The sequence below is a fragment of the Hippoglossus hippoglossus genome, chromosome 14, assembly GCF_009819705.1.
Source record: "Hippoglossus hippoglossus isolate fHipHip1 chromosome 14, fHipHip1.pri, whole genome shotgun sequence".
NCBI lineage: Eukaryota > Metazoa > Chordata > Actinopteri > Pleuronectiformes > Pleuronectidae > Hippoglossus > Hippoglossus hippoglossus.
This window is the reverse complement of record NC_047164.1, coordinates 4245316-4257426: the sequence shown is the minus strand read 5'-3', so window position 1 is coordinate 4257426 and position 12111 is coordinate 4245316. Positions and strand designations below refer to the sequence as shown.

General features: G+C 43.5%; 1 protein-coding gene across 13 annotated transcripts in view; it reads right to left on the bottom strand.

The window, feature by feature from the left end:
• The window catches only part of ncam1a (neural cell adhesion molecule 1a), a 231098-nt gene extending 219702 nt beyond the window's left edge, over positions 1-11396 (bottom strand). For 3 of the 13 annotated variants that reach the window (XM_034607152.1, XM_034607153.1, XM_034607155.1), the window contains exon 1: positions 11088-11396. In XM_034607152.1, coding sequence (XP_034463043.1) covers positions 11088-11139 — 52 coding nt within the window. In that variant the 5' untranslated portion in view covers positions 11140-11396. The remainder of the gene's footprint in view (positions 1-11087) is intronic. The other 10 variants (XM_034607156.1, XM_034607154.1, XM_034607163.1 and 7 more) reach the window with 6 other exon arrangements.
• Positions 11397-12111: the final 715 nt, after the last annotated feature.

The following is a 12111-nucleotide window of genomic DNA, read 5'->3' as shown; positions in this document are numbered from 1 at the left end:
AGCAGCAGCAGCAGCAGTCGGGCTGTGGACGTGTGCAGCTCCTGAATTAGATCGTGGGACTTGATTGGACGATATACAACACGTCAGTCTGATCAAACCCGTCCACAGAGTCCTGCTGCATCTGCCGTCAAATCAACAGCTCGTGGAAGCGTCTCTGCACTTCACCTCGTTTCCATAGCATTCGCTCACAGACGATTTCACAGGAGGATTCTGAATGCACACACACACACACACACACACACACACACACACACACACACACACACATGCACACACACACACACACGCACACACACACGCACGCACTGTGTTATGACTGCTAAGCAGACATCTTTGATTCTTTAAACAGCTTCAGTGCAACAAGACAGCAAAGTGCATCATCTCTGTTTTGAATATTTAGCTGTTTTCCCCATTTAACAAGACATCACAGGACTATCACCTGTAAAACCCAATATTCTTCTATATTTTGCAGCAAGGAAGAAAAACTAATAAAGTAATAAATGTACAATTGAATGTTTTTATCTTTCCAACTCAATTAAGTTGTTCTTGTTGTTTCTGTCCCTTACACGACGAGGCTACTCCAAAGAACGCCATCGCTCTAGAAGAGATATTTTTAACTCTTCTTCCACATCACGATCACATTTTCTTTAAAATAGCATCAAACCCGTGTTGTTTGTGTCACCAGGTGAAATACGACGTCCCCTGAAACCACCACAGAACCACGGAAGACGCTGAGCTGTAAGTATGCGCTCACTTGCAATTGAGCCAATTAGGAAAGTAAACAAGTCCACAAAATCCTGCTCATGCTGCACATCTCGCTTTGTTCCCGTCTCCCGAGGGGAACTGCTTGTTTTTTTCTTTTCTGTTCCTGTTCTTCACGCTCAGGCCGAGGCGCCCTGGCACCTGCGGGCGCCAGCCAATCAGAGAGTTCCTGGGATGAGCTAACCCTCCATTTCTACAACATTACATCATGGCGCTGACTCACTCGCTGGGATTAGGAGACAGTAAAACACGTGACCACATACACTATATATGCCTCTGAGACATAAAGAGGGACCATAGATTTCTGATTCTAGGAAAACATAAAACTAACTAATTTTTTTTAGTGCATCTAATAAACACTGTTTATCACTGAGGCCGTATTTAATCCTCCAGTTGGTTTCTAAGCTGCAGCATCAAAATCCTGTCGGGTGATAAAGGAGGTGTGTGCTCCGTGTTACACTGCTTTAGATAACTTGTGAAAAAGGTTAATTATACGCTAGAGCAACAGAAGAAGCGTTTAAAAACCAGAGTCTGTCGGGGGGGACGTGACGATATTCGGCTCGTATTGCACAGCCCCAGTGTTTACATAGCCTAGTTTTACTTGCTGCACAAAAACATCTATTGGGGTCGTTTCCAGCAGCTTGTGTGCTGAATTTGAACGGAGTGAATCCAACGTGGTCCGGCTCCGCGTGTCTGCAAATGCAATTACTAATTCATTACTTCTCTTTAACCCACATCCAATCGAACGCAAGCCAAATGAAAACAAAAGGAATTAATGTCTGTTTACCTGCGGAGCCAATCAAAGGATCCAGCACCAAGGAAACATGTTGGCCAACATACGAGAGGATATTAAAAAATAACACTACCAAATTACAAATACAGATTCATTTCCATTCAGCCTATTTTACTGCATTAATAACTTTCTACTTTCATTGATTATTTAGTTTATTTCTTGTTTGTGTGGATGTTGTCTGCAACAGATAAATTATTCTGATATTAATTGGGAATATCTCAGTTCCCTGCCTGTATTTTCAGTCATAAAACATTATTTACTTTCCTGCATGAACCAAAGTTATCAACACACCATAAATATCTGTATATGAACGAACAGTGAAGAGTTGTATTGTTTCAAGGATGCAACAAAACGTGTCGTATATACACGCATACATATATTTCATCATTTAAACCAGAAGGGAAACCTGTTTTGCTCATTTAACTATAAATTATGACAAATTGGATTCCAGTATAAGGAACAAATGTTTAAATCTGATCTCAGTTCATGTCTGTATGAGTGTGTGTCCCGCCTGCTACACACTGAGGTGTGTGTGTGGGGGGGGGGAGACGACCATGTCTAAGTGTCTGTGGCCCCACCCAGGTAAGTAATGACCACCTGCCACTGCTAAATATATAGATTTATGTGAATCGATGATCATTTTGCAGGAAACTGGTTTTGCTCTGTGCGAGATGCAGTTTATTCTGAAACCTCAGGTTAAATCAGACATTTAAACACAATCATGAGATGCTCGGATGGAACTGGGAAAAACAACACTCAATAAAAAAAAGGTGGAATATTTCAAACACCGAGACACAATCACAGTGAATTGTGTGGAAAAACATCGCCGCGTGCATCTTAAATGAACAGAAATCATCCCTGCAGACACCAGGTGTACAAGAAAATGAGCTTCCGTTCCAGGTGATGTGAAAAAGCAGGATTTCAGCGGCAGAAAGAAATTACCTCCCTGATAAATACAGCTGGTGAGATTTCAGCAAGTCTGTTGAAATCCAGGAGCGAACTGCCTTCGACTGTCTTCCACGCCCGAGCTGCAGCATTAGTGACACAGCACCAAACTAAACCACAGGCCTGGCACTCTGCAGCTCAGTCAATAAAGAACTTTAAACATCGGGGAAAAAGCCCGGCTGACAAATTTATTACGCAGCAGGTCAAGTGTAAATGATGCGAGAGAAACACACATAATGAAGTCCGAAACAAAGTCCCAGTTGAAGTAGAGGTGGGGAAATCTCTCGATGCAGAGACAGAAAATAACCGATTCACGTTTTGTTCCTCTACGTGAATTTGTTTTGCGATGTCCAGCCACTGCATAATTCTAACCACCGGTGCTTCAGGATGGTGTTGACCAGCAGAGTCATGGTCCTCGATGCTGCCAGGTGGAGAAACCTCGATACAGTGAAGGCTTAAGATGCAGCACAAGAGTCTAAACTGAATGAATGTCAAACCAACGCGAGCACTGACTGACTGACTGCAGTCGGATTATTTAATTGAAAACCTTTAACTGCAGGGTGACTGCAAATCTCCATTCTTCATGCTGAATGATAAACACATCTCTAAAGACAATATTACCATGAGTCCCGTCTGTCTCGTCTCACCCTGTGAACGACGAGCTGAGCACTAGTGCAGGGAAACTGAGCAGATCTAATTGGGAGGAGAGAGAAAGCTTTTATTCTAAATGGTACAGGACCAAGTGTTTTTTCACTCTGTCCAGGAGCTGAATAGGTAAATGTCTAAAAGCTGATAAAGTAGTCTAAAAAGTCTAAAAAGCGAATTAAAAGGCCAATCAGCCAAAGTTATTTCTTGATAAACCTTTGAAAATGTCATAAGAGAACGTCCTCTCGTGCCATGTTGACCCAACTGGGTCCAAAATCAGATCTGGTCCAAAATCTCAGGGGTTCTTCCTTGGGTTCAAGTCCCACCCCTCCACTAAACCTCATGGAAATCTGTCCAGAAGTTTCTGAGCAGACAAACTGCAATGGAAACATAAACCGCCTCCAGAGAGAGGTAATTGCAATGAGGCGAATCACCGCCGCCGCCAAAGCTTCAGCCTAAACATCCAGAGTGAAGGAACATATGGAAGATCTCTGCTTCTGTTTATGAGACGCCGGGCGTGTGCGAAGGCTGAAGTGTTCACACGTGGACTTGATGTGTGCAGAAGTCGAGGCTGTAATTGTGAACATACCTCGTCAGGGACTGAGAATGTTGTTTAAAGTGACCCTTCTGATCTGCTGGTAGCGCTACAGGAAAGGTACTGGGATCACTGGAATAATTGGCTCCCCACACATCAACGCTGCGTGATGTTTGTAGCTCGACACCACATGTGCGACACAGAGAGGGAAGTTGGAAAGGTACAGTGGCCCGGGTGCGCTGAACCGAACCAGGACGTACATGTGATTGAACTGGAGGTTTTCTGAAGATGTGAAACTGGGTAATAACACAATGTGTGAAGACTCCACTGTGTGTGACTTTCCATTATTTATGAGATGACTCTAAATTTAGATCCTGTGCCCTAAAAGATTGGATTCAGGCCTTTTTCCTTGGTAGGATGTTTACTGCTCCGAGCGATTTCTGAACTTCTGAATGAATCTTCGGGCCATTTCACCGGCTTTTGCTTTTAATCCTCACCCCAAGTTCATATCTTATACTAAACCATGTGTGAGGCTGCAGAGATGGTCAACAAACCTGCTGCTCTGCATGTATGTGATGGATTTTTTTTTTAAAGAATCGCTGCTTGTGTTCCTGCCATTCGGTGCTAAAAGACTTAGATTTACACTTCAGCATCAACCTGGGTTTCATGTGCGTCTCCTGCACACGGCTGAGAGATAACTGCCGCCGCCCCTCGCACACACCCTGAAAGAGCTCTCCACAAAAATATGCATCATAGAAGAAAACCTGCGTCAGAAACGTGGGCTGGTGAGATAAGCTGTGCGAGATAACTTTTATGCAGCAATAATAAACAGGCAATCAATTTTCTTAATGTCTCCGGTACCAAGAGCAAAGCCGATAATGCCAGAAATACGTTTTTCAATAATTTAGCAAGGTGACGCATTGAATGCTGGGTCATGATGCACCACCCCCCCCCTTGCAGAGTTAAGTGAGGTGCTGAGGAAAAGGATTCAAACGTCACATTTCAACTCAGAAGTGTGACTTTCCCCCGGACAGAAATACCATCTGTTCACCAGTTCCAATTCTGGTGGAAGTTAAAAACGGTGACAGGCTATAAATAACACCGGACCCCATGCTGACAATAAAGGAAACTGAAGCATCGGTACAAACTGTATATATAACATATACGATCAGTGAATGCAGTTCTGCAGGCAGCTCGAGGAGGACAGGGACATCACGCTGGGGTTTTGTTACGCTGTAATGTAGTCCGTCGTCACCTTGGGAAAACGCTCCAGACTTGGCAGCCTCCTCGCTTTCAGCTCAGGATTAAAAAGAAAAGCAGGGAGCTGGATGCTGAAGCAGCAGAGATCTGAGCTAATGTGGAGAACCTGGTGAGACCCACAACACCTGTCCATCCACCATCACCTTCCACATGACCAACATGGCCATTAGCCTGCAGGCGCCAGCGGCTTCAAAGACCATGTCAAATCTTTCTGAAGTAGAGGCACTCCCACAAATGTTTCACCTCGTTGAGTGTGAGCGGGAACACTCACTCATCTAAATCCATTAGATACCAATTCACCCTGCCTAGATACCCAGGACTGCTTTGAAGAAGTGTAGTTATTAACGTAAGAGCCAATAATGCAAGGGGAAGCCACATAACATGGAGGGGATGAGACGAGCTCTCAGTGCAGTTGGAAATTACCAACATGAAATGTAAATCTGAGGAGACGGACCAGCAGATGATGTTAAGACTCCATTAGGTCCATTAAGCTTCACAGACAAAATAATAACGGTCAAACTCCTTTTGATCATAGCAGGTTACTGAAAGTCACTTAAACTAAAAGATAGGAGTTTCATATGTTTGAGAAGTGTTTATATGTGTATATTTGTAGAATTTGTAAGCAAGGGCCAAGATGTCGGGGCAGGGAGTCTTCAGATCTCCAGTTTGACCAGTCACTTTTGAGCAGGCACTGGTTTCCTGCAGGTTAAGAGAGGTGGAGCACATTGACCAAAATGCAGATTCTCCAAAATGTCGCCTGCTGCTGTTTGTGTTTTGTGTGCACTGTAAAATACTATGATTGGAAAACAGTCTTGGACGAGATGTCCTCCGTTTACACAGCGCCAAAATATTGGCCGTTCTCCAAATAGGCTAATTCATAGACTCCAAGATTGAGGACTAGTAGCTGTAAAGAATTTTTTTCTTTTCAACGCAACTATAAAAAGTTCAACTTAGCCCAAGCAGTTCATCTATTTATATGAAAAATAATGATTTACTCCGAGTGCACGTTCAAACTCCAAGAGCTGTTAATTAAAGCTGTTTTTATGCACTCGGAGGGAAGTTTGTGGAAAAAAACTTTCTGCAGCTCTTACATGTAACTTTACACTGAAAATGAAACAACTTCCACTTTTACTTTAATTGTCTCTGGCGATAGAAGAACACAGGCATGCTGCAAGCCATCAAAAAGTAGGTCACTTTACTCATTATGCAACTAGTCCCCTAGAATGTATATTGGGTTAAATTTGTGCAGAGTAATGCTCCGAAGATACAGAGTAAAACTCAGAGGGCTTAAGGTTAAAGCCCCCGTCCTGTGCAACAAGCCCATTTCAGGCTTTTTCTTCCTCTTCTCCCCTACATTCAGTTCTCTATAGGACACCTCCAGAGCGCACACAATGCAAATAACTCATGGTCCCCTATTCACTCGCTGATTATTATGCAAAGACGGCCCAGTCCTGATCCAACAGTCAGGCAGAGAAGAAATCTAACAGCCAGCAGAGTCGCTCTGAACTTAGAAGTTTGGAACCATCAGTACTTTTACATTCAGAGTGAAGCAGCACTTGGGGAGAGGACATGGATTTATAGATATTGTATCACAATCCACGTCCTGTTCTCTAGCTGACGTTTCAATGTCATTTCTAGTATTATTATATAAATACAGCACTGAAACTTTTTGGGGGTTTTAACATTCAACCTAAAACATTTATACAATGCCTGACATTTATTTGGGGGGATTTAGTGGAGCAGGAGTACATTTTGCTGATACAAAATGTATACATGTACCAGATCTTTGGGATTCAGGGCCATTAAACTGTTGTTATCTTAAAAACAGTGAAGAACGTCTGTCAGGTTTGTTTCTCTTTTGTTTGAGTGACTTAAAGTTTTATAAAGTAAACCTTGCTCCTCCTATTCAGGGGTAATGTAGAAGTCCAATTTTATCATGTGGGAAATACTCGTCTGAAATGGCTCAATCCATCGGTTTCATTTGTATCTAGATGCTGCAGAGTCAGGGGCATATTTGGGTTTAAGGAGAAAATGATAAAAACAATATACTCCGTTTTATACAATACACAATGATAGTGAGAATAATAAGAGTCACAAGTAGGCTAATGGGGGGGAAAGAGGCACAGTAATGAAAGAGGCTTATTTAAACCTCAGCTGCAGCGCAGACCTCACAAGTTGCAATCAAGTTGCGTTCTGAAGCTCTTAGAGTGAGTGTAAAGCAGCAGTCGTTTGCACCATATAGCTGAATGTGAGCTCAGGCCAAGGGGGTACAGCTGTAATCTGAGCAGCTCCTGTGCTGATGAGAATTTGATCAACATAAGCTGCAGTAAATTGTATAAAACGTGGACGTTTCACTTCAAATGCAGCACAGATCCAGTTACAGCTACAGAGCAAAGTTCTAAAGATGCAGAATTCAGTTTTATTCAGAGCGCAGGCTAAAGAACGCCTTATAATTTTCCCTTGTTTGGCTGCTTTTTCCAGTTCCCCTAGGTCAAAAATAGCCTGTATTATTTTCATAGTGGCTTTGAACTCACCACAGCAGTTAAAGTCCCATATGTTAGCCATTTAGGAATTGTGTATTTTCTCTCCCTCCAAATCTCTGACTTGAACTTTTTCTTCTTCTTGAGGAGCTCTGCTCTTTCTGCTCGACTCACAAAACATTGTTTTAGATCCAGGGGATCATTAAATGAACTGCACAGTGTTTGCATTTGCAGAGCTCAGCATGTCTGAAGATTCAAAAGCAGATGGAGACGATTTTGCTTTTGAACTCGAGCGGGAGTTTTTAGAATTTAGAAAATGCAGAAAGGCTTTTTTGCACAGGTGCAGCAGAAACTCTGCATTCTGGGATGGGGGGGGGCTGCTTCTTGTTTCTTGTTTCACTACTACTAATGTAGGACATGTATGAGTCAGAAACGTCACTGGACAGGAGTTTAAAACACAATGAAGTATTTTACAACTCTGGAAAGTCTTCCTGGTGATAATATATCTAAAAACCATCTGATTTATAAATAAATAGACAGAAATGAGCCTTTCACAGACTCAGATTCATGTTTACCGATATGAAATAGTTTATTTTATAGAACAAACAATGCAGGTTACATTATGTGTCAGGCTTTTCCACTTGCCTGTAGGTGATTGGCCAAAACGGTGCATTGCCAGATGACAGCGCTGCATAAAGTTGTGCCAGGTTGTGCTTTTCTGGCAGAAAACTCTGCATTGCCTTTTTTTTTTTTTTTAAACTAAAGCTGATGGACATGAAACAGAAAAAAAGCTGAAACTCCCTCCTAATGCCTACAGCAACAGCAGATCAACTCAGGGCCAAAACCCTAAATCAACAGTCTTTCAGGCTGCGGATTAATGACCATGGATGTGCAAAATCACTCCAGTAACACAAGGTCAGAACGTGTGATACACACCAGACTCCATCCATCTGGCTGCAGACACAATAAGACACATAAGGCCGCTGCCAGCGTCCACTTCTGAAAATCATATTCAATCTGGCCATGATTTAGTCGTTTCTTGTGCGGTGACTTGGCTCCACATATTTGTAACTGGCCTCGCAAATTTAATTATCACTGATCTGGAACAGGAACTGGAAATCGATGAATGTAATTACATTTCTCAGCCTTCAAACTGTGTGATACTGTCATTACCCTTTTCATATACCCGGGGCCTATCGTACAAATGTGATCAATTTCTTTGGATCACTTTCTCTGTTGCAACAGGGCAGAGCCGAGGCACAGCTGTCTGGTTATCCTGCTTCCCCTCACAGACGAGGGGCAGGGCGTCGCAGGGGCGTCCGCGATATTTAGTCTGGATCATGAATCATAGATGAAAAATGAAAACATACAGAGAGATCTTGGACCACCAACAGTGACTGGGTGTAAATGATAACTAAATAAGCCTGTGTATCATGGATAGTTTGCAAATATTGTCAAGTCACAAATCATGGCTAGACAATCCATTATGTATTAACGGATTTATAAGCCAGGCCAACACGATTAGCCAATTTTAACTTATAGCAGATATGTGACAGTTCGTCCACAAGAGGGCACTGATTGGTTTATTTCTACAGTATAAAAACGATAAGAAGTCTCGGACATAGCTGTAACGAGGCTAATGCCCCATATCGATATGTCTAAGAAAATCCACAGCTCCAAAATGTTATGGGTTCTTCTTTGGGTCCCGCTGGAAATCCATTTAGTAGTTTTTACGTAATACTGCTGACAAACAACCAACAAATAAACAAACTATCGAACGTTGGTAAAGAAAACCCCTTGGCAGAGGAAACTACAACACGTTAGTCACTATAATTAAAGGGGTTCTTCAAAATGTTGAACACAAAATGTAATAAAGATCTGGTCAAATTTGGATATCGGCAGATGTGTCAATTTTTTTAATCACAATATCAGTATCAGCCTCCAAATTTCCTTTTGGGTCAATAAAACGTTAAACCTCTGAAGGGAGGAGGACTGGTTTAGGGACAGATACCATTGGCTGAAATAAACCTCAATGGGAGGAGACAAAAAGTTAAACTGAAGACAAACAGGAGCTGAATATAGAAACTGCAAAAACAGCAGACCTGTGGAACATGAGGGGGGGGGGGGGGGGAATCAACACCTGAGGTTAAAGCAACGATCCTTCTACTCCACTAATTATTTATCAAATCAAACTACTCTTCCTCTCTCTGAGGAACCCCGGGGGTCTATAAACGCCCCTTGGAGCACACAGTTGCAGTCGATAGAAAGAGGGGGCAGATGAAGGGGGGGGTGGAGGAGGATATGGGAGGCGCGTGAGATGGGGGGGATGGGGGGGTACAGGGGAGATGGGGGGGAGAACGGGTCCCCCCTTCCGCCCCATATAACCATGGGAGCTCTGGGATTGGATCCTATTGTATGTTTTGAATGACTATTCAGTGTCTCTCAATGGATGACGAATTTAAGACTAAACCCGAATCAGTTCGGTTCAACGTCATTTCTGCGCCTAAAACGCACAGAAATATTAAGTTAGAAATAAAAAACAACAACGACACGAACATAAGTGACATCAGAAACGCAGGAGGCTGTTTTTTTAGTTTTTATTATATCCTACAGAGATAAACTAAAAACCTCACGTTGACACTTTTTTGCGCAGAGCAACGTTTTTCCAGCCAAATCCGAACATATGACAGAATCCAAACCGCGGCTGCGTCGTAATCCTCCCGATGCGAAAGACTTTAAGCGCGTGCTTATGAACCAGAAACCTTTTTTTATCTTTGGTAAAAAATGTCCTTAAAGCTATTTCAGTGCACTGAAACAAAAGCCCCCCCCCCCTCCTCCCTCCTCCTCCTCCTCCCTCTCTCCCCAGAGGAGCGGCCAACGCTGCGCCGCTCCATCCACGGTGCGTCACAGCTGACCCAGCAGCAGTCATACATCCAGTCTGCACTTTAAAAAAACACTATATATGATGTTTACTTCATGCAATTTGAATTTTTAGAAACTCAAACTGACTCCTGCTCGTGCACAGTCGGAGCATGTGAGCCACGTACGCTGGAGCGAGGGGGACCACAACGCGTCCCTGCGCTCCCGCATCACCACCAGCATCCACCTCCACTAACCTTTACGAACCCCAAACGCGTAACTCGCACGGAAAACAACGCGCGTGTGGGTTTTATTCTCGACTGAAACCTACCTACAATAAAAAAAAAGCTCAAGTGGGAGAGAGGATGGTAAAAGAGAAGCAGAGGAAGAGTGGCACGCTCCTCTTCGTTGCGCGGAGAGGTTCACAAGGAAAAAAACGCACTACTCCTAGAATTAAACTCGGGATAAAAACAGCCTGGAACTGGATGATACAAAATACAATAAAACACGCGTCCCAGTGGGTTGGATGTGCGCAAAAAAAGAGGAGCAACTCTCACTTCCCCGGGACAAACTTTGCCGTTTAACCGCGCTAAATTGCGCACAGCTCCCAGTGCGACGCCTCTGCCCCGGACTGGGTGACAGGGATGCCGCCGGTGGGACCAGGAGGATGCTGCTGCTCCACCGGTCCACACCGCTCGGCCTCCCCCCCACCCCCACCTCTCTCTCTCTCTCCGGTACCGCAGCCCCGATGCGATCCATCTGCGCGCAACCGCATATGGATGATAAGAGAATAAACTCAGCGTCTCACCTGCGCAGCCAATGAACAGCAATCCCCAGATGATGTCCCTTGTTTGCAGCATTGTAATGTCACAGATATTCTCCTTTAGCAGAACAGACGCACTTTAAAACACGCGGTGTCTCTCTCCGGAGCTGAGTGTGGTTGGTGGTGGGGGGTGGGGGGGGGAGGTACAGATATCAGCCTTTTCCTTTCCCAGGGACGACAACTGCCACCGGACTCAGTTTTTGGTCCTTGTCGCTTCCCGTGTCCGCGGCACAATGAGTGACAAGCAGCAGCCGAAGCACTCACACTCTCACACTCACACACACACTCACACGCACCAGATAGATACCAGCATGGATTACTCCGCCCGGTGGGTTATATAGGGGGCGGGCTGAGGTGAACGCAGGAACAAAGTAGTGCGCTGAGCTGCAGCAGGAGACAGCAGATGGTCACCAGAGGCTCTAATTCGGATTACTGCGCGTACTAAGTAGCCAACGGTGGCTTAGAGACACACAGAGCAAAACACTTATTATGAACCCTGCGCCAACTGTGATTAAAACACGAGTAAATGATGCATTTTACTTCGTTATGGAGTTTAGAGTTTCAGAAATGCACAAAGACTGATATCACACGATAAGAAAATAATTGAGATTTAAGTGAGAAAATATTAATCTGCTCCTCTTTTACCGAATCAACGACTTAATTATCTCGTTAATCCAGAAAGACAGAGCAGATTTGTATTTATTTTTTATTTAAAATTATCTCGTTAATTCAGAAAAAACGGACAGTTTTCCTGGATTAATGAGATAATTTTATATATATAAAAAAATAAATCACTCGTCAACAGAGGTAAGACACTAGTATCTCCAAAATAAAACCAGATTAAACTAAGCAGACGGGACGAGAGCCTCGACTATTTGTTCAATTCAGACAAACCGAGCAGAATATATTGTTTTTAAGGAAAATTAACTCAAGATTCTGAATTGATGAGATCATATTTTGTTAATTTTTTTCAGAAAGGGTTAGGGTAAGGGTTAGAATTTCAAGTCCT